Genomic DNA, 27,563 nt, shown 5'->3' on the forward strand with positions numbered 1-27,563 from the left:
TAGAAGGAGCTTTGCCAACTACCTTACAGCCAGTTAGTGGCAGAGCAGAGATTTTATCTCAGACCCCAGGCCTCAAAAGCCACTTTTCCTGTCCAGCATCAGCCCTGGGACCAAAGGTCCTAGATGCCTGAATCCAAACCTAGGAATACTCAGGTGCTCAGGCCCTAGAAAGACCTGCACAGAGGCCCTAGGAGGACCCAACAGAGGCCCCAGAGGACCCGCACGTGCAGAAGGCAGGTGAGAGAGCCTTGAGGCTCACACAGTTCCCAAAGGCCGGGGAGAATATAGGCAAATGCAAGCTAAGGAAAACATGATATAATCCTGGATACTGGAGGCCATGTGATATAGCTAAACAAAACAAAAACCATAAGAAAGGTGAACAGCAGCCTACCTTGCATATCTGTGACCGAAATACCCCATGCAACTCTCAGGATACCACAAGCATCTGGCGCCCAGAAGAAAAAATCTAGCACAAGGCTTCATATAACCCAAACCAAACGCATGCTGCTCCCTCTTCTCTCCCATTCCCTCCACTGCCCACTGGTGAGCGGGTCCAGGGAATATGATGAACAATTTAAGCACTGCTCTCTCAAGCCCATGGCCACTGCCCCAATTTTGGGGCCTCCTCCTCACCTCTTCTGGACAAATAGGCCCAACTTCCCGAATGGCCTCCCTCTGCCCAGCTGTTCTAATAAGGCTACCTCCACAGTGTCCCCAGAGGGCTCCTGCTGATGCTCAAGTCCCATCAGACCAGTGGTTCTCAGATTAAGTCACTAGGAGGCTCAGAACCCCTGGGGGTAGAAATCTAAGTGAGACCACTCTGTTTCAAGCAGAGTGGCTCCACATTTGCCATCCTACATGTGCGGTAACGAAATTCTACTTAAAAGCAAAAACTCTCCTGAACTCAGCGTTGAAAACCACTGGCTAAAAGGGTTAATGACTAAACTCTCGGCCTGGCATTCAAAGCCCTCCTGGACCACTCCGTCAGTTCTCCTTCGAGCTCCTTCTGCACTGCTGTACAGGGCTCCCCGAGAGAGCCAGGCACTGTCGTGCCATCCAGGCACCACTTTGCTCAGCCTGAAATTCCTTCCATCTGTAGACACTGCTGTGCCTCTTAGGGAACTGAAAATCACAGGCTTGTTTTCACTCAATCACTGAACCTGAACAAAGTGGACTTGAACTGGGCAGGTCTACATATACCTAGATTTTTTTTTCCAACAGTAGATACTACAGTGCCACACGATCTGCAGTTGGTTGAATCTGGCAGATGTGAAACCACAGGTCTGGAGGAACCACAATACAGAGCACCAACTGTAAAGTTACACCCAAATTTTTGACAGCAAGGAGGGTCAGCATCACCAACCCCCACGTTGTTTAAGGGTCAACTGTATTTCTAACAGTAATCACAGTGCCTGGCACATAGTAGGTGCTGAATAAACAGTTCACTTATTCATTCACCAATAAGTGAAACAAACAAAAAATCAATCACTCTAATATTCATGGTTCATAAAGCTCAAAAACAGGCCACTTAGACGTACTTTCAAATTGTACCGGCTACCACGGGGTTTTCTGACACTGTTGGTTATAAACTCTAATTAGCTAGTCGACAGGATTAAAAAATAGAATTGAAAATAGAACATCTCATGAATACAAGTAAACACCACTTTGTGAAATTTAAATGTGGAGACACACACACACACATACACACATATACCCACAGACAGATAGTCCCTGACTTACCATGGTTCAACTCACTTCTGCAGAAGCAATATACATACAGTAGAAACCATACTTTGATTTATGAATTCTGGTATTTTCCCTGACTAGTAATAGGCGGTACAATACTGTCTCACGGTGCTGGGCAGCAGCTCCAATCAGTCATGCGTTTATAAGGGTAAATAACCAATACACTTACAACCATTCTGTTTCTCACTTGTAGTCCAGTATAAACAATAAGTCCCATGAGACAGTCAACACTGTGTCATAAAATAGGCTCTGTGTTAGATTCAGATTGGCTGTTTAGCTCTTCCCTGGATCACATAAGATACTCCAATATCTTGCCCCCGAAGTCCTAATATAAAGTACCTTCCCCACCACACCACAATTCTGCACCAGAAATGTCCACCATAGTCTCCAAGTGCCAGCCAAACCCCCTCTAAGTCATGGATGACGGGGCTGGTACGTTTTATACATATGCCTTCCTGCTCCTCAGCCGTGTTCGGGATACCTCTTCTCAAGGTAACCATCTCTAAGTAGCCAGTTGGTCATGACCTGGTATGAGAAGATTATCTGGGCCCGTCAGAGCCCCATCTCCATCCTCAACCTCACAGACATCTCAAGTAGAGAAAGTACTGAGGGATTTACCAATGAGGTCAAAAGAGAAAAGACTGGCAGGAGGCAGAGTTGGAACTCCAGCACATCACAGCTATGTAAAATATATTTCTTACTGTTACTGTCCTTGAATTTTTTACTTTCAAAATTTTAAGTCAGATTAGATCAATGTAATTATGCTGAAGTCCTCCATTCAGTTTCAAAAACATAGAAATTTTAGAGTTCCCATTGGGGCTCAGTGGTAAAGAACCTGACTAGTATCCATGAGGACATGGGTTCAATCCCTGGCCTCCCTCCATCTGGCAGTGGCATGAACGAGGGTATAGGTCACAGAAGAGGCTTGGATCTGGTGTTGCTCTGGCTGTGGTATAGGCTGGCAGCTGCAGCTCCAGTTCGACCCCTAGCCTGGGAACTTCCATATGCCTCGGTGTGGGCCTAAAAATCCAAACAACAATAATGGTAATAAATTATAAATAAATAAATAAATAAATAAAAACATAGAAACATCCTCCAAATTAAAATTCAATTCAGATAGTAATGGTGTTGGGTGTGCCAATTAAAAATGGCTCCTTGAATGTGAGGGAGTTTAAAAAAAAAAAAAAAACCTACATGTGGGCACACCTGAAGATTACGGCTGATTAAATGCACAAAGAAAGCACAAGCACACCTGTTAATTCAGTGCCAGGGGTTTTGGGTTTCAAAATGGTATCAAGTGCCTCCTCCAGCCTTGCCTCCTCTCCATCCTGTATTTCTCAAGGCAGTTTTAAATACCTCTACATTATTTACAAGCATCCCTACTAACAGGGGCCTTCCCTCAAATGCTTGGGTCCAGACAGTTCCACAGATGGTGTGTTGAGGGGCAGAAGTGGGAGGCGTGCACTGATCCTCTGCAGAACAACCAGTTCCAGGTACACAACTGTATATGTTCACAGTAGAGACATACAAAGGACTAACAGACTTGGTCTCTAAACTTCTTTCTCCAAAATCAACATATAACTCGGCTTTGGGACAATCAATACAGGGAACTGTCAAACCCATGTCCTGGCTAGAGAACAGGTAAAAACTGACCATGGGGCCAAGCTGGCTAAATGACACACCACTAGCCCCATGGATCTAGAAAGTGACTGGATTGGTTCTGTTGTTCTTTACCACAGAAGAAAAGGCTTAAATTACACATCAGTGAAAACAACAACCATGGCAACAGCACTTTAGTCCACTTGGAGCCTAGTCTGAGGGACAGATGAATGGCTTTTAGCTGCTGTAGCAAAATGGAGGTATTCTAGGGTCCATATACTACAGTGACGGCATTCCCTTCCCTACCACAGTCACCAAATTCCCTATGTCCTTAAAGTCACAACGCAATATTCCAGGAGGAAAACTGTGACTAGCATTTACAAATTTGTAATGAATCATTAAACTGTCAAATTCCAAATGCAGGTAACCCACTTGAGGCTAAGGATGACATGTAGGGAACACAGGCAAACTGCAGGCCAACCAGGAAGTGAGTTCCTCTTTAGTGATGCTCCCCCCACCCCCCAAGCACCTCCACTATTCCAGAAACATGGAAGCAAAGAGACAAAGAGAGAAGTGGTCCAGAAACACTGCAGTGACATGAAGAAGCACCAGACAAAGAAATCTTCAGCTTTAGCTCTTCTGGCCAAAAAGCTTAAAACCCTAGGAGCAGGCATATGCACCAGGGGCCAAACTGAGAGCATCATGGAAGGATGTCTGGTCCACGGTGTAATGGTCTGTACCAGCTTCCAAACAAACAATGCTCCAAACTTCCAAAAGCATCTCTGTCAGTTAACAATGCAGTAAGGAGATTGGATCCTGTAAGAACGAATATCTAAGACAAATACTCTCTGGTGGGAGAAAGACTAAGCTCCTGATTCTAACAATCAATTTGTCCTGTACTGTTTACAATAATTTACATGGAAAATATCTCAAAATATATGCATCAAAATCTTGAATGATCTTTAGGGTTGGGGATGGGTTTAGTGAAGAGGAAACATTCATTGTCCACTCTGCCATGTTTGGATTTTGAAAACTTTTTTATGCATTGTAAAGTACAATATACAATGAAATGCATTATTTTATGATGCCTCTTAATGTAAAATTCTTAAATACACAAAACTAACTTTCCAATGAGTATTGCAGAAATTAGGGAGAAATTTTCCCCAATGAAGTGGTACTTAGTGGTTCTCACCATGAATGGATGCTTCAGTCTGCCAAGTAAAAGTACATAATCCCATTCTGCCTTATGTGAGGCACTCTAGGGAAAGCCGAAAGAAACATAGCTTGTCACTGTCTTCAAGGAGTTTAGCAGGCAGCCAGAGAGAGAGAGAAAGTATGGATACATCCACCTTGAGCACACACACAAAGTTAATTAGGCTCAAGCTGGAGCCAGTGGAGAGGGCTTGGGTTTCCTGAAGACTTACAGGGTGATCCAAATGGTCCCATGCAATGCAGGGAGGGCCCGGGACCTGGCAAATGGCCTGGCATCTCCCTGACTTCAGTCCATCTGTTTCTTACGAGGGCAACAGACACAATCATGTGGCTAATAAAGCAATTTCACATACATGTTCAAGAAATCGAAGGCATCTGTAGAAATTTAAACCTGTATGGCAAAATGTTTATCAGCCTCACCCAGTAATATGTGCCCATTACCCGATCATGTCACTACCTTAGGGTTCTGAAAATTCACAGGCGTACAAGAAAGAAATCAAAGTTTTCCTTGAAAATTACCTAATGAGACTACAGAAGAGATAAGAATTGTGGAAAATTACCAACCAGAAAATGAAGTGACTAAGATTCAGGTTTGGGGGAAGTGTCACAACACTTCCACGTAATATGGTTGCATGCACTGACTGTTTTATACATAAAGTCTATTTCCCAAAAATAGTTATATGTGGGTAAGGAACATGCTAGTATTGTATTTACATCACTATATGGCTAAAAACGTCTGGAATGACACTCCATAACTGGGCACCTGTCATACTCTAAGAACGGCACTGGTCCTTAAGGCTCCAGAAGAAAGAATGGGATAGACTGTTTCCAAGTCACAAAATCACAAAGTAAATTCACCAGTTAACTTAGGTACAAACTGAATAACTTACTCTTTTTTCTTTTTTCCTTTGGTCGCATCTGGGTCAAGGATCAAACTTGCACCACAGCAGTGACCCACACCCCAGCAGTGACAATGCATGATCCTTAACCCACTGAACCACCAGGGAACTCCAGAAGAGCTTATTCTAATAAGGCTTATTCTTTTTTCTCTCTCTCTTTTTTTTTTTTGTCTTTTTAGGGCTGCACCCACAGCATATGGAGGTTCCCAGGCTAGGGGTCTAATCGGAGCTGTAGCCACAGGCCTATACCACAGCCACAGCAATGCAGGATCCAAGCTACATCTGCAACTTACACCAGAACCCCTGACAACACCGGATCCTTTACCAACTGAAATGAGGCCAGGGTTCAAACCCACAGTCTCATGGATACTAGTTGGTTTACTACCACTGCGCCATCACAGGAACTCCCTAACAAGGCATATTCTAAAGACTGCCATGCTAATGTTCATTCCTCTTTGTTTACGTTTTCAAAGATCTTAAAGGAAGCTGTAACATTATGGGTTGCTTTGTTTTGAGGAAGCAATTAGTCAATGGTGAATGTCCCCTTGCCATTTTATAAAAGTTTTACCTGTGAATAGAGAACATCAATTTATCTGAAAACATGCCGTGAACATTTCCTGTTATGTACTGCCATCTGCCCAACGCCTGTCCCCTTTTTCGAGAAGAGCTCCAGGTGGTTCCAAGGAAAGCTGTCATGTTCTTCCATCCCTCTATACCCCACACCACAGTTCACTGGATCAGGAGTCGCCTCCTGACCAAAGCCTAGTAAAAATTATAGCTTCCTTATCAAACAGCCCCAATGTTTCCAAATGGAACTAGAAAAATAGGTCAAGGAGTGGACAGTAAAGTCCAGGGGCAGATGGCAACCACATTTCCTGTTACCTGGAAGATCACCTGCCAGGGCAGAGACAAAAGCTAAAATCAAAAGGTAGAGATGGAAAGCCTTCATTTCTGTTGTCGTGGGGCCTGTCTACACTTGGCCTTTTCCTCAGATTGGCTGTTTAGCTCTTCCCTGGATCACATAAGACACTCCAATATCTTACCCCAAAAGTCCTAATATAAAGTACCTTCCCCACCACACCACAATTCTGCACCAGAAATGTCCACCATAGCTCCAAGTGCCAGCCAAACCCCCTCTAAGTCATGGATGACGGGGCTGGTACGTTTTATACATATGCCTTCCTGCTCCTCAGCCATGTTCGGGATACCTCTTCTCAAGGTAACCATCTCTAAGTAGCCAGTTGGTCATGACCTGGTATGAAAAGATTATCTGGGCCCGTCAGAGCCCCATCTCCATCCTCAACCTCACAGACATCTCAAGTAGAGAAAGTACTGAGGGATTTACCAATGAGGTCAAAAGAGAAAAGACTGGCAGGAGGCAGAGTTGGAATCCCAGCACATCACAGCCACATGTGAGCTGAGTTAGGACGAGCAGATACTAGCACTATGCAGAGGGCTCCAGTCAGTGAGGCACAGGCCCCATCTGAAAGATGAAGACCCCTTCCAGCCCTCCAGCAGCCTCAGGCACTAACAGATTTCTGTGTCTCAAGTGCCTGAAACTTTGCAATAACGTCCCCTCACTACTCCACCACACACGTGTCTTTTTTAATTCAGATACTCAAGTGAATCTCTGTTCCTGACAGAAAGGACTAACCTAAAATAATTTTGGATGCAGAATTCTTTCCAGAGAAGCCCAGAACCCTCCCACTGGATTACATTTAATGTGATCATGTCAAAACTACTGGCCTATATGCAGTTTAATAATCAAAACCATCTTCTTAATTAACTTGGTGTCAAATATCAAAATGTAATGTAAGAAACTATTTAACATCTACCCACATCAATTTTCCCTACAAATTAGAAAATTAAATTGAATCGTATTGCTGATGATGGTAGTTAAATAAAAACTTTCGCTATCCGAATTGCATTGTTAATATAAAATCTACTTCATGACATTTTTGGTTCTCATTGTGGGGCATGTTTTTAAAGCAGACAGGACTTTTAAATGCCCCATATATGAATTAAATATTTTCTTTTCACCTTTTTATATTTTCTTCTTTACATACTCACAGGTCTACTTTGGTAGAAAATTGGCAAAAAGAAATCACGTGTGTAACTGAACTGAACAGAGGGAACAAAGATGACCATAGGAAACAATCAAACCCCCACCAGGAGGCTTTTCTGATGACCACATCAAGGTAAAGGAGAAAGTACTTAACTGGACAACACTTGCACATGCCGACAACAGATCTGCCATCTGCTTCCAGGCAACTGCCAAATAAAATCACGGTACTATGTTGTTGGTAACTTTTTTAGATTTTTTTCTATTCTTTCTCACTAATCTACCACTATTACTTACATAAGAGAACAGAGGGAGAAATGAGGTACTGACACATGCTACAGGATGCATGAACCCTGAAAACATTTTGCTAAGTAAAAGAAACCAGTCACAAGTGGCCACACATTGTATGATTCCATTCATTTTTATTTATTTATTTTTTTTAGGGCCACACCCGTGGCATATGGAAATTCCCAAGGTAAGGGTGAGGGTCAAATTGGAGCTGTAGCCACTGGCCTATACCACAGCCACAGCAACACGGGATCCAAGCCACATCTGTGACTTAGGACCACAGCTCATGGCAACTACCGATCCTTAACCCACTGAACAGAGGCAGGGATCAAACCCGCGTCCTTATGGATACTAGTCAGGTTCATTACCACTGAGCCATGACAGGAACTCCCTGTATGATTCCATTTGGATGAAACATCCCCAAGAGCCAAATCCACAGTCAGAAACTAGATGAGTGGTTGCCTGGAGTGGAGGGGAGGTGAACATGGGAAGTGATGGCCAATGTGTACACAATTTCTTTTGCGGGGGGGGGGGGGGGCTGATAAAAATGTTCTAGGATTAGCGGTGACTATTGCATAACTCTATGAGTATTATTAAAAGCCACTGAATTGTACACTTACATGGATAAATTTTATGATATGTAAATAATATCTCAATAAAGCTGATATTTAAGAGACAGACAGATGGTGACAGGCAGGCAGGGCGCATATGCAGAGAGAGCCAGGAAAAGCAGAAAAGAGGAGAAAAATCATATTTTTTTCTCTCTTTTGCTTACCTAAGTAATCTCCAACAAAAGACAGGTCCTATTCTCTCAGTTCAATCATAGATCAACTGTAAAATATATAGGATTTCCCCCTAGAAATGGTAAATGGATTTCCTCAAGAGTTAGAGACTAACTTAAGGAAAATATTCTAGTGCAGTGAGAAGACAATGGCTAAGGTGCCATAAGAGATGAATACGGGAATGAAAATGGACAAGTTTTCTGACTTCTAAAGAATGAAAACTGGGCTCCAAAAAGAGACTGAGGGGCAGAAATGGGGGCTGGGTTGGGAAGAGGAATTGTGTGTGGTTAAAAGGTTTAATGAAGGAGCAGAAGAGTGGGCTGGTTCTCCCAAGCAGGATCATTCATCTGTTACTATGGGGTTCCAGCCATTGCTGGGGTGAGAACAGAATTGGAAGAACAGAAGGAACAGTAGCAAGAAGCCAAGATGATTTCAAAAGTCTGGAAGGGGTCATCTATGGCCCTAAGGAAAAGGAAGGGGAGGAATACCTGAGGAGACTGTACCCCAAAAGAAAGAAAAGACTCCTGCAGTCCTAGGGTCAGAAATGACTGAAGCCTTATGTATGTGGAAAATAAATAGAGGGTATGATCTGGGACTACCTGTAATGACCTAAACAGACTTTCTCCTCAGTAGCATGCACAAATCTCTTTGATATGAAATGTGCTTTCAGATTCAGATGTCACAAACAATGGGCGGTATATTTAGTGAGCACTAAGGACCACGCCTCTCTCACAAAGAACCCCAGATAATGCATAATTTAGGTAAACAGCTCAGGAGCAGATGAGGAAAAAGATGGGTAGCTACTAAATCTGTTAGTCCTGACTGTAAAGATCCACTCCATCATGCCCTGGGGGCATAATAAAAGTGTTCCATCTGAATGGGGCAGTCAGTATGCAAATAAGAAAAGCTCTCGTTTAATTTTCAAGGACGAGTCCAAGCTTAAGGTGGTGTATCATCTTGAGTCACCGAAAAGCACTTTCTGTTTTAATGAAAAGCGTCCTCAGAGACCTGCAGCCTGGCCTCTCCGTCCTGCTGCCATGGAAACAAAGGCAGCCTTGCCAAGGTTCAAGCCCCAGCCTCTCTCTCCAAGTTCCAATGTTCTTGACATTACTCAACCCATCCTCTTCAAAAATGACTTTGGTTTTTTTCCCTCTTGTGATCAGTCCTTCCCTCTAAATCACTAGAGCACTAACTGCCTGTAAGACTTTCTTGGCACTTGCATGCAAGTTTTGTTCACGTTTCATGTAAATAGGTTTTATCTTCCTAATTAGATCATTCCAGACCATGTTTTACAGATCTCTTTGCATATTCAGTAGCAAGCTGGCACCATACTTTGACTAGAAGGAAGTAAAATATTTTATATATATTTGTTTGTTTGTGTATTCATCTTGGCAGGGGCGATTGGTTGTGAATTAACAGTCGTATTCTGGCAAGTTTCTACGCAAAACCACTGCAGTGTAAGAAATCTTTACAAAATATGAAGCCAATATCTAAACCACCTAATTAAAAACTCATGATAGGTAGAAAAGACAATAAGACATCTCTCAAAAAAGATAAACAAAAAAATATTTTATAGGTTTAAAATAAGTTCCCTCCATCTATGGGCAGGCTTATTTATTTGAGGATTAAATAATTTAAGTATACAATCTTCATGATAGCTTGAAATTCTCAGTCAACTGGCAGAAAGCAGATGGCAAGTTCTGCTCGAATTCTCAGTTTATGGAATCCAGGTCTTTTCCTTCTAAGAAAAATCCTGTGCCTGAACTTTTTAATCTATAACCACAGAATTCTGGGGGGGATATACTTTTGAAAAGTCCCCACTAATTTTAATTAGCACTAGAGGGCTAATTTAGGCCCCCAGGAAATGTTCTGCCCTCCTGGAGATTACAAATTAGAAGACATGAAGGATGATATGGGCTTGGGGGGGGTAGGCAGTGGAAACCTCAACCATCTCCTGGAGGAGGATCCCTCCAGACAGGGGATATGAGGGCAGGGATTATAGTACGAATGTGCTCCTCCAGCCAGGACTCAGTTCAGGCAGAACATTAAGCCTTCCTAGGTGTTGAGATATCAAAACAACTGCGACTTACTTACTGGGAGGAAAGGACAGGCTAATATTTTAAAGGAGAGATAAAAAGATGCTTTTCACTTTGATGAGAATACTCAAGGCTAAAGTGATCTAAATATAAAGTGACAATACTTAGGTCATGTGCCAGGAAAGTGCATTATATGCATTAAAAATGCAGATTCCTGTGCTTCCTCCCACTGTAGTGAATCTTGAAAAAAATTGGGGGGGAGGGGAGTGGCAACTTGGAACATGCATGTTTAAACAAGTCTGCTATTGAGTCTTCTGCATCCAAAAGCACTGCTTGAACAGTACCAAAGTTCTCAGTGGAAAAAACAGAATGCACCTGAGGATCTTTTTTGCTATGCTGCATCCATTTAGTAAGTATAAAGCACACACATAAAAAATAGTGTTTATTTTAAAAATAATGATTCAACTGATAGGTTATTCCTTATCAGAACTTAAATTCTCCTTTAGCCAAGTGGCCAACTATTCACTGATTCACAGCCATACCCAAGACCAAATCTGTGATAGGGATTTTAAGGTCTGTATTTGTTCAGCAGGCTCTATAAAGTTTTAACCAATAAAAGCATCCATTTGAAGGCACCAGAGATGCAATGTCCAAACCCACCGTCTATGGCCACATGGGACTAATAATGACCACGAGAAATATGGAAAGTAAAATACATACTGGATTTCAAAGACTTAAGTATGAAAAATGTACAGGATCTCCTAACAACCTTTTACACTAATTACATGTTGATATGATCATATTTTGCACAGTCCAATTAACTGAAATATTTCAGAAAATTTAAAATCACATATGGTTAGTATTACATTTCTTTCAGACAGCAGTGACTTGGAAATTTAAAGTAAATTACTGCTTTAGCTGATTAAATCCTCCACCAAAATTCTTGATCACTCAAATAAATATCTGCGTTTAAAGGACTCTGGCTTATACATACAGCCACAAATAATTTCTACCTACTCTATCCATGTAACGTAAGAGATACAATTAGGTGCTTCTACCTCATTTTCCTATGATTCTCAGCTGTCCCTGGCTCCCCAGTAACCACATAAACTCAAGGTCAATTTATTTCGCCAAGTTCATAGCTTAGCAGAAAGGCTCTTCTGAAAATTTTAGCTAATAAATGTTGATGAGTGACAACTCCCAGAGTAATATTCTTTTTCATTTCCGTCATTTTTTTAAAGTATCCATTCATACAAAGGCTTTTCTCCTACCACTTCTCTATTTCTTACTTTGGGAAGAAAATTAACTGAAACTTTTGAACAGAATATTAGATGTTAAAGATGTTTTTATGCTCTTTTTCCCAATTATGAAATAGTTCTGATTTATTTCAGGAAAAAGTTCAATACAGCTAAGAAAAAAGCCTCTCGGAATATTTTGATACATAGCCTCCTAATTTTTTAAAATTCACTGTTTAGCAATGTTGATATAAAGATTTTAATTCTAATTACTGTATCAATATTTTCAAGCTAAATGTTGTACTCACTTAAATTTTTTTTAATTTATTTTTAGGCCCTGCAGCATGTAGAAGTTCCTAGGCCAGGGATCAAATCTGAGCCACAGCAGTGATAATGTCAAATCCTTAACCACTAAGCCCCCAGGGAACTCTCAAAATGTTGCACTTTCAAAAATACTATTTTTCCTACTTCCCTAATTTGTGTTGATTCCACCATATATAACCTAAACTACAAACACCCACCACTTGTAAAAAGAAAACATTTACATTTTACATTTCTTTAAAAGATTAAAGAATTAAAACAATTCTTTAAACAATATGTAAATTTCAGGGGTACAGCCATAGAATTTGACATTTGTATACCCTACAATGTGATTACACGCACAAGTCTAGTTATGAGCTGTGCACCATACAATCAACCCCTTTACACCCTTGCATCTGCCCCCAACCCCCTTTCCCTCTAGTAACCACTAACCTGATCTCTGTATCTGAGGGCTTGTTTTGGGTTTATTTTGTTCATTATTTTGTTTTGGATATGCTCTCACTTTTTTTTTTTTAGATTCCATGTATAAGTGAAATCTCATGCTATTTATCTTTCTCTGTGTGATCTTCTTCACTTAGTGTAATACCTTCAAAGTCCATCCATGCTGTTGAAAATGGTACAATTTCCTTCTTTTTGTGGCTGAGGAGTATTTTTAAAAGTGCAACATTTTGAGAATTTCCTAGTGGCCTAGTGGTTAAGGATTTGGTGTTGTCACTGCTGTGGCTCAGATTTGATCCCTGGCCTAGGAAGTTGTGTGTATATACCCCACATCTTTTAAAAAATTAAAGTTTTATGCTTTTATCTCATATAAAATCCTGTTTCCAAAAAAAAAAAGTCCAGCTTATTTTGAATCACCTCTCCATGATCACACATTCCAAGCTACCGAGGCAATTTGGGCTGAGGTCGGGAAATGGGTATGCCTTCATGGGATGCAGGAAATCGGTTATAGAATGCATAAAACTCACTGCACAAGAAGTTCCTATTGTGGCTCAGTGGGTTAAGAACCCAACTAGTATCCATGATGATGTGGATTCGATCCCTGGCCTTGCCTAGTGGGTTAAGGATATGGCATTACCACAAGCTGCAGCAGAGATTCGGCTCAGATCTGGTGTTGCTGTGGCTGTGGTGTAGGCCTACAGCTGCAGCTCCAATTCAGCCCCTAGCCTGGCAACTTCCATATGCCTCAGGAGCAGCCCTAAAAAAGGAAAGAAAAAAAAAAATCACGGCACACCACTTATCAGCCTAATAATGTATCTGTAAATTGGGTAAAAATTAGTAGCAAGTAATTTACCTCACCTATTTCCTTAGAGATACATTTAAAGCTACTCAGTAAAGGACACAACATAAAGCCATGGTTGCACTACCAAAAAAACATGCACAGCAGCACTTCAACAAAGTGAATTCCTGCATTACTGTCTTTTGTCAATTTCCTCAAAATTCAGATTGAGGTCCAGAGAAGACTAAACATATAGAGCACACTGAGAGGCCACAGGAACCTTGATAAGTACATTCCTACTGCTCCAACCCATGCGTTCCTGCTTCCAAACATGCATTTGCAACAGAAACACCACAAGAGCACTCCCTTATACTGAGCCTATCACTAAATTACTTCCCCATAAGGGACAGGAAGCTATATCCCTTCTCTCAAAATCAGTGGCCAGCCTTCCACACCATGCCCAAATTAGGCGTGTCTTTAAGATAACTCTGTTGAGTAAGATACTTTAATTTTCCCTAGACTTCAGCTGGGTCTAGATGAAATGACCTCAGACACCCAGAGAAGCAGACCAAAGGACCATCGCTACTCTGCACCAGTCTCAAAATGGGATTTCCTAGACCAGCCGCATCCACACCACCTGGGAACCTGTCAGAAATGTAAATTATCAGGGAGTTCCCGTCATGGCGCAGTGGTTAACGACTCCGACTAGGAACCATGAGGTTTCGGGTTCGGTCCCTGCCCTTGCTCAGTGGGTTAACGATCCGGCATTGCCGTGAGCTGTGGTGTAGGTTGCAGATGCGGCTCTGATCACGTGTTGCTGTGGCTCTGGCGTAGGCTAGTGGCTACAGCTCCAATTCGACCCCTAGCCTGGGAACCTCCATATGCCGTGGGAGCGGCCCAAAGAAATAGCAAAAAGACAAAAAAAAAAAAAAAAAAGAAATGTAAATTATCAAGAACCACCCTGGACTCAATGAATCAGAACCTCTGGGCGTGGGCCCTCAATCTGTGCTTTAAGAAGGGCTCCAGGTAATTCTGAAGCCTGCTAAAATTCTAGGACCACAGTTCTAGATGCTGCTGGGCTGACCTGTTACTCCCGCTATTATAAGGTTTCTTAGAGAGCTCAGAAATTCTTCTGTCCCACAGGACTGAGAAGTCAGATAACTGGCAAGATAATTTCCTCCATTAACAGATAGCTTTGCTGGTATCTCCTGGATTAATTAAAAGCAATTCTTTTTTTTTTCCACATTGAAGGCAGCATGTTTTCTTTCCAATAACTTCTCATGGTTACTGACGGCTTCTTCAAGCCATAGGATACATTCCTGGGCCTTCTAAAGATCCTTTCATCATGTCTGAATTACCTTCTCACAATTTTCTACACCGATAAGCATTGACTCATTTTGTATTTTAGTGAATATAGAAAAAGTGTAGAGGAGACTGTCTGCTTTCAGCCACTTATCAGCAATGTGACCTTGGGAAAGTGACTTAAATCTCTCCAGGCCTCAGCTTCCTCATCTATATGTTGCAGATAATAATCTCCCTCATACAGTTGTTATGGGATTGATTAACTGTTAATATATGCAATGCATTTGGAACAGTGCCTAGCACACAGTAAGCACCATATTAAGCGTTTACTAGGATGACCATAACTATAATTGTTCAGGGACCTGGATAACACAGAGGGAAAGGTTATCTTAGGAAGTGTAAGGACAGCTGGGGAGTCTCCTCTGGCACTGTAGCAAAGAACCGTTACAAAGAGCAAGCAGCTGCTCTGCAGTTTGTAAGTAAAATTATCCTGAAAAGGGAGATCCTACAGTTGACCCTTGAACAACACAGGGCTTAAGGACACCAGTCTCCCACACAGTTCAAACCCATACTGTTCAAAGGTCAACTGTACACGGTGGTCTAGAACCAGAAGATGAATGACTCATGATCAAAGGTAATCAGCCACTAACATCATGCTGGTCTAAAGGCTCAAATGAATACTCAAGAAAAAGAGGTAAGAGAATCCACTAGCACAAGACAGGATCATGGTGTCCATAAGGTTCCACGTTAATGAGTAAGCTAGAAAATAAAGCTCCAACTCTAGAGCGACTATCAGGTTAATCATTCATTTATGCCCTCAAATTGGGTAAGCTCAAGAGGACCTTTAAGTCACCACCATCAAGAAACAAATTATCCTAAGGCAGCTGAACAAGTTCCCCATAGCATTTAGTTGGCTGTATCCCCTATATTCACTTTCCTCTTCCTACTTTCTATTATATTCCAATTCTTCTAGCCAAGCTGTTTGGGTGGGACTGACCCCTTGCCACTCCCACCTCACCCCATCCCCTGCACTCCAAGAGTGTGTCCTGATTAGCTGATGTCAGTCAGCATATTCTCTTCTGATTCCAGTGGAGAGTGGTTGTGAGAGGCACATGACCCAAGCACAGTCAATCAAGCCACCGAGACAGACTCTAGGGCCACAGTGGACGTACAGTACAGGGCAGGTAGAGGGACTCTTTTCTGCTGGATGTTCTTAAAGACAGATCTGGGACCTGGTGCAGCCATCCTGGGCTCCAAGCTCCCACAAGCCTTCCTGAGAATGGAATCCAGAGCAGCAAGTAAAGCCAAAAAGTGGGGAGAAAGAAACTGGATCCTGGTCACACCATTTAAGCCCAGGAGCACGTCTGGCTTAAAAGCGGAATTTCCACTATTCTCAGTCATTTCTCTTTGTCATTTAAACCACTTTGGGTTAGGTTTCCTTTAGCTTGCAATCAAGAGAACTCTACATGATACACGCCTCATAATCAGATTACACTGTAAAGGTAACACAACAATTAACAGTAAACTTACCTTTTTAAGTCATGACTTTGATTTACTTGTCATAATTGAAGACATTAAGAAAAAATACATAAACCCCCTTTTCTCACCTGGAAACCATTTTATTTAAAAACGTAAAGTAGAGAGGCAAGACCCTGAATAAACTCCACACTGGCCCTTGGTTTACACATGTCCAGTACCACTGAGTTGTCACTGTGACTGCACCCCTCTCTGACTTTCAGGGCAATTTCAGGACAAAACACTCTCCACCCCATTTAGGGCCGTGGTAAAAGTGTGTTCCAAGGATTCAATAGCAACAAGGGAGTGAGAACTCGCAAAGGATGTATTCCTGATAACTTCATCAATGGCAAACTTACCTGTTAACAGCATTAGATGTGGCCTGGCCAGATTAAGCTATTGCTTTTCAGATTTAAAACCTATGCATATGATACTAACTAACCTTGGTCAAAGTAAGTTCTGTAACAGGTCAGGTTAATTCATACATCACAGGCCCTAAGTAAATAGGTTAATTTGTACACAGTTGACCCTTGAACAACATGAGTTTGAATCCTGCAGGTACACTTAACTTGCAATTTTTTTCAATAAATATATATGTACAGTAAATGCACTTTGATTTTAATAACATTTTCTATGATGATTTTAATAACATTTTCTTTTCTCTAGCTGACTTTATGCTAGGAATACAGTATAGAATACAAATAATTTACAAATACGTGTTAACTGACTCTGTATGTTCTCAATAAGGCTTCAGGTGAACAGTGAGCTATTAGTAGTTAAGTTTCGGGGGAGGGTCAAAAGTTAAACATAGATTTTCCACTGTGCAGCTGGTTGGTGCCCCTAACTTCCAAGGTTGTTCAAGGGTCAACTGTATTTTTGTGTACAAGATATAGTACACTTCAATATTTTGAAATGCAAGATGTCTTACAAGTAAAGAAATCCTGACATGTCTAGGGTTGCTCCTTCTGAACTGCTATAAAAATCATCCTGTGCTCTGAATCATTTTGGCCTTGGGATTGTCAGTTCTCCAAAGAGGGATCCAGCCACCTTATGAAATGGTCAGCTTGCTCTGGTGAGACAAGTCCAAGGAGAGGTGGGTGGATTTTGCACGGGGGACAGGGCAGTGATTTCAAAGGGAGCTGTACGGCATCCCAGGCCCCGGTGATGGGTGTGAGGAGACTTACCTGCCAGAGCCTTGATGCGCGATCGCTCAAAGAGCCTCGCGGAGCTGTTCTCATTATCCCAGTCGTCCACGTCCCAGCGGTTGTTGACATCGCTGTACTGCTGCTGGATCTCAATGTTGTCGTAGTCTGTGGCTACTGTGGTCGTCATCTTGGACCGTCTCAGCTGCTCCTCCACATCAGCTCCTTCTTACAGGTCTGTGAGAAAGAGAAGGAAAACCCAATTTAGATGTCTAAGTCTGTAAAGCCCCATGAAACCTACTGGGGAAAGGTGAGCAGAAGGTAACACAACTCCTACATGCCAAGAGCAGATCTCCAGAGTCAATCAAAGCTGAAAGGTTTTTTTTGTTTCTTTGTTTGTTTTATCTTTTTAGGGATGCACCCATGGCATATGGAAGTTCCCAGGCTAGGAGTCGAATCAGAGCCATAGCCAATGGCCTGTACCATAGCCACATCAACACCAGTTCCAAGCCACATCCTCAACCTACACCGCAGCTTGTGGCAATGATGGATCCTTAACCAACTGAGCGAGGCCATGGATCAAACCCACATCCTCATGTATACTGGTCATGTTTTTAACCCACTGAGCCACAACGGGAACTCCCAAAGCTGGTTTTGAACTTCAACACTGCCTCAGAACACATGTGTGACCCTGGCCAAGGCACTGAACACTCCTGAGCCTCAGTTTCCCCAGCCATTAAAGATGGAAGATACTCTAAGGTTGCTGGGAAGACTGAAAGAGATGATGGATGCCCAGCAAAAGGGTGGGCTTCCTCCTTCTTTCCAAAGTTTAAACTTGGCAATTTTAAAGTTTTACTGCAGGTAGATGAATATCTACCTTGGGCTTCTGAATAAACTAATTTATTTCTATTATGTGTCACCATAAACTATAACCTTTTAGCTTCTCTTGGAAATTCATAAAATGTGATGTAAGAGAACTAACAGATCATTTTATCTAAACATCTCATTTGCATATTAGAAAACTGAGGCCTAAGATTAAATGAGATAGTAAATGCATGCCACCAAGGACAGTACTGGTGTTTAGCAGATACCAAATAATGACTGAAACTATGAGTGTGGCTGTGTTATTACAAATTTTACTACCAACCCCAATCCCCACGCCTCAGGGACCTATCCAGGGCCACAGCGTATTACACGGATAAACAGGAAACAAGAACTTCGGCCTCAACTTTTTGCCATCTTTATCACAGTGCCCTCAGAGAATTAAGAGAGATACATTTAGCTTTAAATATATAGCTTCTCCCTTCAAAACAGGCATTATTCATTCCTGGAACCAAAATGTACTGAGGGCCTACTATGTGCTCTGCACTGTTCCACAAACTGGGATAACAGCAAACAAGATAAGGACTTGGCTCCAGTGAAGCCTACATCCTAGTAGGATGAGCTGGACAAAAAGTACAGCAGAAAAGGTAGGACGGTTGAAAGAAAATAAAATGAAACCAGAGTGATGTGATAGGGAGTGAGCAATCAAGATTGCATTACAAACTTCAAAGCTGCTACGAGGCTAGACTTAATCATTCTCACAACAAAAAAAGAAATGATAATTAGGCAGTGTGACAGAGGTGTTCACTCATGCTACAGTGGTAATGATACTGCAATAGATAAATGTACCAAATCAACATATCTTACGCCTTAAACTTACAAAATATAATTCTATGTTGGTTATACCTTAATTTAAAAATAAAAGAGAAAGTTCCCTGGTAGCCTAGTGGCTAAGGATCCAGCATTGTCAGTGCTGTGGTGCATGTTCCATCTCTGGCCTGGGAACCCCCACATGCCATAGGTTGTGGCCAAAAAACAGAGAGAGAGAGAGAAAGAGAGAGAGAGAGAGAAAATAAATGAGTGGCTCTTTTAAATCTGATGGTCAGGGAAGGCCTGGGTCAGTATTTAAACTGAGATCTCAGTGATCCTGTCACACCCAGATCCAGAGGAATAACATTCCAGGCAGAAGAACACCTGGTGCAAAGGCCCTATGGTGAGAACAGCAGGGATGTTGGAGGAATGAAGAGCTCAGGGTGGCCAGAGTCTAGTGAACAGAGAGAGAGAGAGAGACAAGAGACAAGGCTGGAAAGGTAGGTGGGGCCAGACCACACAGGGCTGTGAGCCTAAGTGTGATGGAAGCCAGGGCAGGAATTTAACCTAGTAACTGACATCACTGGAGGTATGTTTTCAAAAGCTCCATCCTGGTGCTGTGGGAAAAACAAAATCTAGGAGACAAGGATCTGTGCCTAATTCCTACTGGTGAGGTTAAATTCCTGCATGTTTGTTACACAAAGCTACTTAAGTAAATTAAAAAGAGGAAGAGGAAAAGGAAGAAGAAAGATGCACACACCCATTTAGTTGTAGGAAGATGTCCCAAGGGAAAAGATCATTGTCATCTCGGCTTCCCATCCTGTCCCACGCCACCCCTTCTTAAGACTCAAAAATTAATTATACAGTTTTGTACCTGGATGCTCATTTCATGAAGACCTCATTCTATGTGTCCCAAGAATGTGAACACAGATCCGAGGTAGCAGGCCTAATCGCTAGAGCTTGTGCACCAATAAAACCAGACACCTCCCGGCAACCACAAAGGGACCACTCCAAGCTGCTAGTTTCCCCTCAGATATGCCACCAAATAAAGAAAGTAAACAAAGCCACATATGCAGAAAAGACACATGCCTCTTATCGTGCTTCAAAATGCAGCCTTTCTCAAGTTCTAGCACAGAAACACAAAGGGCACAGGCAACCAGGTCTCCATGGCCAATGAATTAAGCTGAAACAAATGAACTGCACCTCACATAATGTAATAACTGGTGGCACAAGCATGGACCTGCCCCCTCTTTTGTCATTAGCTACCCAAGAATATCACCCACATCCTCCCTATTCTTAAGGAAGAAGCACTCATCCACTTGACAATCTAACCACCCACCTTTGCTCAAACAGAAACAGAAGCATCTTGGATGGAGTGAAATCCTGGATTCCCACCAGGCAGATGGACATCATCAACGTCAACAATACAAATTTCTTGGCAGATTAATTTTAACATCTCCATTAGCAATGTCTTTGAAAGACTTCATAAAAGCACCAAAAAATGCAGGCAACTAAGCCAGTAAGTATATGCTGTGGAAGGATCTTATGGTTGCTTTTAACATTCAGAGTCATAACTCCTTCAAAAAAAAAAAAAAAATCAATACTGTCACGTACCATTTGACCCTGGAGATGGCTAACTTTTTATGACTCTATCAAAACCAAAGACTTCTACAAAATTCAGCCTTGGAGGATGCCACCTCTAGAGGAAAAAATGTGAAAAATTTTTAACCCAACAAGGTGAAATCTAAACATCACGTACCTCTTTCCTGATATGTTCTGGCTATTTGGTGCCACCTGCTGACCAATGAGAACAAGCCACAGCACGTCCTCTGGCCACTACCAAACTGTGCTCCAGCCCCCACCACCGCTGACTCCAAAGCAAGGCCAACTACCCCCTATGAATCTTGTCCTACCGCTGACTTATCCTCAAATCACCAATGGCTTTGCACAAATTTCTCAACACACGAGTGCTAATCCTTGACTTAAGTTTAAAGTAAGTCATTCAGAGCATGTTAAGTACGTGTCTTCCTACGTATTCTTGTCAATGGTGTTCTTTAATAATACCAGTGTTCTTCAAAACAAAGACATGGCCGCAAAGCCAAAGTTCCTGCGAATCTGTATACAAGAGAAATATCGACTGTAAGTTATTATTGTTATTATTATTTACTTGGCATTCGATTGTTTCACTTGAGAGTCTAAAAACTTGGATTTAGGGACATTTTTCTTTGGTATTCTCTATCCTAAAACAATAGCCTCACCAAACAGCTGAGTCTTCATAATGATGGAATTTTAAAATAATTTACAGGACAATGTCCAAGCAAGATATCCCACATGCTACCAGGCAGGGCCACAGTGAAAGGGTGTTTCTAGGCATTCAGCAACAGAGGAAGCCAAGGGTGAGGGAACGAGCAAGAGTATGGGCAAGAGGGCCCAAGGCGTAGGGATTCCAGAAAGCCTCACAAGCTAGAAACATCATTCGTTATCCTCTAAGCCACCTCAACAAGGAATGGTGCCTGCTGCAAGGGAAGTTTACATCATACAGTGTCTCCAGGAGGTTATCTATAAAGGGCTAGATTTTTCCCAAGGTTCTATCAGCCATGAATCCCAAGGGCCAGTGAGGTAATCTGTACTTGAATGGCCGTGGGAAGATTAGGAGGAGAGAAGAGAGGAGGGCTGGCCACCCTGGAGCTCCGCTTGAGAAGACTATACAAGGTTGGCTGAGACAAGGCCGTCTCCACTCCAGAGAAGAGTTACCGCTGCCTCAGTGAGGACCCAAATTCTGACTTGATGGCCACAGCAGGAACCCATTAAATAATCCTTGAGTGAATAAAAATCAGTCTTATCCCAGATGTGATATAAATAATCCCCATGTTTCCTGGAGCTAGATTGGGGGAAGATGATTAACTGTGTGTGTGCTTGTATAAAAATAAAGAATAAATTAAAAAGCCAAGCCCCTCCACCCAATTACTCTTCTCTCATCCTCTGTCCTTCTCTAATTCCTATAATCTGGAATTTTCCAAAAATACAAAGACACCCCAAAAGCTTCATCACTTTCTGCTTCACTAAGAAGACAATATTATTTCTTTAAACTGGGAAAGACAGAAACAAAAGAGGAAACTCTTATTGTTTATTGACCAAAGAGGTTCCTCAAGCTCTGGCACATACCACCACAAGGTCAAAACCATCAGGAAAGAAACTGGAGCACCACCACTCCCAGCTTTAGGAGTTGAATATTAGTGCTCCTCTTCATTGATTAAAATTGAAAGCCAGTACCTGGCAGGCCCAGAGGGAAAGCACTTGATCTGTTTCTCTTCCAAGATACCAAATACATTTTCCCCATCACATTGGATCAGCGCATAGGGTTTTGTTCTTTACAGTTTATCTCCAGGCTTCCTCCCACAGCCCTCTTCTGTTTCCCTGGGTGATGTTACCCACTGGACAGCTAAGGGCAGTGTCTCCTAAGAATCACCAAGTGGGGGTCTGCAACCAAACTTAATTCCTCCCCCAAACCCTGTTTCCCTCACTGAGTGGTAGCCTCCTTCCTCCCAGCGACCTCAGCAAGAAACCCTTCGGTCCTCCTTCATTGCAATCTCTCCACGCATATTCAGGCCCCAAGGTTGCCTGCACCTCCTGTAAATCTCATAAATCAGCTCAAGCCATAATTCCTTATTCCACTGCCTCACCCACAATTTGCTGCCCTACACTGCCGCCAGAGGGACCTTTCTAAAATGTAATTCTCATCACTTCACTCCCACAACTAAAATCCACTGATAACCTTGCCTTCAGCACAGTACATCCACATGCCTTCAGAATGACACCAGAACCCTCTGGGGAGAAATGAGAGCCTTCATGAGGGGCCCTGCACAGCACTCCAGCCTGGTCTCCATATTCCTATCTTCAACTCTTGTAGCCCCTGAAGGAAAAGTCATACTCTGGTCTCACCTCCAAAAACAGCTCTGTATTTCTCCCACAAATCACCCCATCCAGGACGCCACCACTGGTCCCTCCAGCATGACCACCTGGTTTGAACCAGATGTTAGACCTGCGAATGCCCTCCCTCCTAAACTCCGTCTATACCTGTGCCCTAACAGTTATTAGAGGACAGCTTCATCATTACAATGTAAACCTCTGTTTACCAATCATCAGGAGACCCCAAGCCTCCTAAGGCCAGGTCTCCACCACACTGTCTCTGCTCTGAGAGGGGTACCTGGAAATATTAGGTGCTTGCTAATTACTTATGAACTGGCTGGGTGGGCGGGAGACCAGTAGACGGAAGACTGGAAGGTGAGGCCACAGGAGCAATGGCAATTTAAGCAGCCACCTTGGTTCTGCCTCCATCAGTCATGAAGCCCAGAACACATACCCTTCTCAGCTACACAGATCTGCTGGGCACTCTGCCTTCAAAGGCAGTCACATTTTTAGCCTCGGCTCTAATAAACACAAACATACATTTAAAAAGGTGCTCCAGGAGTTCCCGTCTTGGCTCAGTGATTAGCAAATCCAACTAGGAACCATGAGGTTGTGGTTCGATCCTTGGCCTTACTCAGTGGGTTAAGGATCTGGCGTTGCCATGAGCTGTGGTGTAGGTTGTAGACACGGCTCGGATCTGGCATTGCCGTGGCTGTGGCATAGGCTGGCAGCTACAGCTCTGATTCGACCTCTAGCCTGGGAGCCTCCATATGCTGCGGGAGCGGCCCTAGAAAAGGCAAAAAAAAAAAAAAGACAATAAATAAATAAATAAATAAAAAGGTGCTCCACATACTTAATAAAATTTGTTTCCCTTTCTAATTCAGTTTTTATCCATGAAAATAATTCCTTTTTGTCCACACTATTCAGATATCAGAGGGTGAAGCAACAAAAAGAGAATAAATGGAATTTTCAATGGCGCTACACACAGGTGCACACACACACACACGCACACTTCATTAACACCCAGCACTAATTAAAGGCTCAAATAAATTAAACAAAAAAGGAAAAAGTTGACTAACATGTAACAACCCTTTGTGAGAAGGGAACCATATGCTAACAATTACTTCAACAGAATTCACAAACCCAAATGTTCAGCAAACACTTAAAAACCCTCCCACCTCACTCATAAAAGACCTGAGAAAAGCATACACTGGACCACTGGTGTGCCGTCTCAAAAAAAAAGACCCCGCAGAGGGACACTGGAGGGCCCAAATTATGTCTGAGAGTTTCCAGGAAGGGCCCTCTGACAGTTCTGCCTCAATCCTCTCAACTTCTCAGTAGTCAGAAAGCAAGAGTCACACCCTGTGTGCAGTCTGCCACCAAGGCATTGCGCAGCATGTGTGAAATGGCCAATAAAGAGGGTCTCTGCAAGAAAACCTCATCCAGAACCACCGGGAAGAATACATCTGACTAACCTACCATTACCCAGTTCCACAAAAGGCCCCAAAGTCCATCCTAAACACTCAGAGTTTGCTGTTCACAAACACCAGAACATCCAGGAAAAGTCCTAGCATGACGGCTAACAATGTAAGAAAAGCCACACGTGCACAAAGTCCTTTATAAAAGTTGATCATTCACTTTCATAATTATCCAGGTTACTTGCAGCTTTAAAAGAACACACCTATTGCACAAAAAAGCATGACAGAGCTGCAGCCAAAATGCATAGAATCAGGCCATTTTGAGAGGGCAGGGTGCTCAGAGATCTGTTTAAAACTAAACCTCACTGAGGTGGTCTTCAAATACTCTACGGTCACAGTAACTTTTGTCTGTTCTATTCAGCAGTGAGAGAGCATATTAAAATCTACCACTATGATTGTGGATTTAAGATTTTCCTACTTGATCCCCTTGCTGTACAGTGGGAAAATAAAAAAAATAAATAAATAAAGACAAAAAAAAAAAGCTTTTCCTTATAATTCCCTGGATACATACAAAATAAAATTACTTTATCGTCTTGGTGGGTTGTTAACATTATGAAATATTCTATTTTCTCCCTATTCATATATTAACTCTATTTTTTATTTATTTTTCTTTTTACGGCCACATCTGCAGCATATGGGAGTTCCCAGGCTAGGGTTCAAATCAGAGCTGGAGCTGCCAGCCTACCCCACAGCCACAGCAACTCAGGATCCGAGCTGCATCTGTGACCTATGTCACAGCTCATGGCAATGCCAGGTCCTTAACCCACTGAGCAAGGCCAGGGATTGAATCTGCATCCTCATGGACACTAGCTGGGTTCCCCTGCTGAGCCACAATGGCAACTCCTAGATGTCTCTTATTTTTCAATCCAATCCAAGAGTCTGTCATTCAGTGGGCAAATATAACTCATGCACATTTATTAGGATTACTGCTAGTTTATATATTCTGAATGGGGGCAATATTACTCCCAAAGAATGAAAATTCTTTCGGGGAGTAGGACAAAAACACTTACTCTCTTTTACGTAAGCACAGATATAGTACATCTGTGATATTACAATTTCATGAGGTTTAAAATTTCAAACTGTCTAAAAGACTTCTGGTGGGGGACAGGGATAATGGAAAACCGGTTAAGAAACACTGTCCAAGCTAAAGAAAAAAATGTGTATCACCTGCAGGAAAGTTAAGACTTGAAGGCAGGTCTTAAGAAGACAGGAAGATGAAGAGCACATTTCTTCGTACCAAAGAATTGGAATGTCATACACCGTGGGTCGCATTCATCATGTCTCTGAGGTTAAGAATTCACACTGGGCTACTCCTCCCATCACTAACGCTCAGGGAAGCAGCGACGATGCAGCCATCTTCTGCTTACAACATTCAAAGACTAAAGTATTCACTGTAAGCCTTCTGCTGTAGACTGAATGTCTGTGTGTCCTTAAAATGCACAAGTTTTAAATCCTAACATCCAAAGTGATGGCATTTGGAGCTGAGGGCTTTGGGAGGTGGTCAGGTCATGAGAGCAGAGCCCTCAAGAATGGGATTAGTGCCCTTATAAAAGAAACCCCGGAGTATAACCTCACTCCTTCTATCACATGAGGGCACGACAGGATGACAGCAGTCTATGCACGAGGAAGCAGGCCCTCAATGTGTACCCAATCGGCTAGCACCTTGACGGTGGACTTTCCCGCCTCCAGAACTCTGGGAAACAAATGTTTAAGCGCCCCCCCCCCCCGCCCCAATTCTAGGATGTTTTGTAACAGCAGCTCACACAGACTAAGACAGCTTCATTCCCAATATTCAGAAGTAACTTCTTTCCTACTCAGATGAAAGATGCCACTGGAAGGCCTGTTCTAATTCTATGAATAAAGTTCTAGGGACAAATTTTACTTTTTAACATGAGCAGCTTCAATCAGGTTCTACTACTTGGAGGAACAAAATTAACTCTTACTATAAAGAAAATTAATTATTTTAAAAGATTCACTATCAGAAAATACATTGACCATAATTCATTTTATTTTAAAACAAGCTGTTTAAAAGATTACATCGCTATGGCTTAAGGACTTATTATCATTCAGTATGACCAAGAATACATTTCGTCCACAAGGAAAAACAAAATGTAGAGGGAATAACAAGGCATCTCTTTGACCCTCCACTTGATAGAGTGAACTGCATAAAGAACAGTGAAATTTTAAACAGATTTCTTATTTCGGTACCTTAAACGAAAGGAAAATCCTTAAAATAGTGCAGAGAAATTTATACTCATGTACTATTTACACATTAGAATTTTAAACAAAGTACCTTATTTCTCTTCTCTGTCTACATGATACTATCTAGACTCTAAATACAAATTTGCAAGCCCTAAATGTTTTTTTAAAACTAGCTTCATTTCAAAAATAGATCTAGAGAGTAAGCTTTGCTTTTCCAAAACTAAAAACATTGAAAAATAATTCCTATTAAACACAAGGCTTCCTTGTATACGTGACAGTTAAAGGCCTTCCTTGCTTTTGTTCTACGTACAGAGAAAAGCAATTAAAATTGAAATCATTAACTCAAGGCAGATTGAACATCACAGTCTTAGGGCTAACACAGGGTTTCCAAGCCACTATAAATAGCCACTTTGGTCTTACCTTTATTTCCAAATAGTTTTAAATTACATTAGGATGTAGGTCTAAAGGCACCACTGCCTAAATGCCCATCCTAAACTTCAGTGAGTTTGGCATTTCACGCCTTAATTTTTGTGAAACTGCGTAAGGCACGAGTGCCCAAACAACAGAGGAGCAATAACGTGCTATCTGGAAGCTGACTTTTGCTCCTAGAACAGCCCAGTGCCAAAATGCTCTGCAAATCTATCCAGTGAAAATGCATATCTCAATTTCCTGGAATGATCGAATGAAAGAAACATGTAAAACCACAAGGAAAAGCAACGCTACACATGGACAAAGCACACACAGGAAGCTCTGTGAGGGCCAGGGCCCTCTCCGTTCTGCTCATCTTTTATCCTCCAGCACCAGCATGAAAACCACAGCAGAGGCTCAGAAACAATTGGAAAATAAAATGGCAGGCAGCGGGGGCAGTGTCACCCAGAGCATTCTAAAGCTAAAGCACAATGCTTCTTTCTGCCTAAATAATATGCATCCTGGATCAAGATCAACTGTAACTGTTACATAAGGGGCAACAGTTTCCTCACCCAGACT

General features: G+C 42.2%; 1 protein-coding gene across 7 annotated transcripts in view; it reads right to left on the bottom strand.

Moving 5' to 3' along the window:
• Positions 1 to 27,563, bottom strand: part of SPTBN1 (spectrin beta, non-erythrocytic 1) — a 199,092-nt gene that overhangs the window by 125,967 nt on the left and 45,562 nt on the right. For all 7 annotated transcript variants that reach the window (XR_002342956.1, XM_021088218.1, XM_021088219.1 and 4 more), the window contains exon 2: positions 17,398 to 17,592. Coding sequence is in view for 6 of the 7 variants with exons in the window: in XM_021088218.1 (XP_020943877.1) it covers positions 17,398 to 17,545 (148 nt within the window). In the remaining variant the exon portion in view is untranslated. The remainder of the gene's footprint in view (positions 1 to 17,397; positions 17,593 to 27,563) is intronic.

The sequence above is a fragment of the Sus scrofa genome, chromosome 3 (assembly GCF_000003025.6).
Source record: "Sus scrofa isolate TJ Tabasco breed Duroc chromosome 3, Sscrofa11.1, whole genome shotgun sequence".
Lineage (NCBI taxonomy): Eukaryota > Metazoa > Chordata > Mammalia > Artiodactyla > Suidae > Sus > Sus scrofa.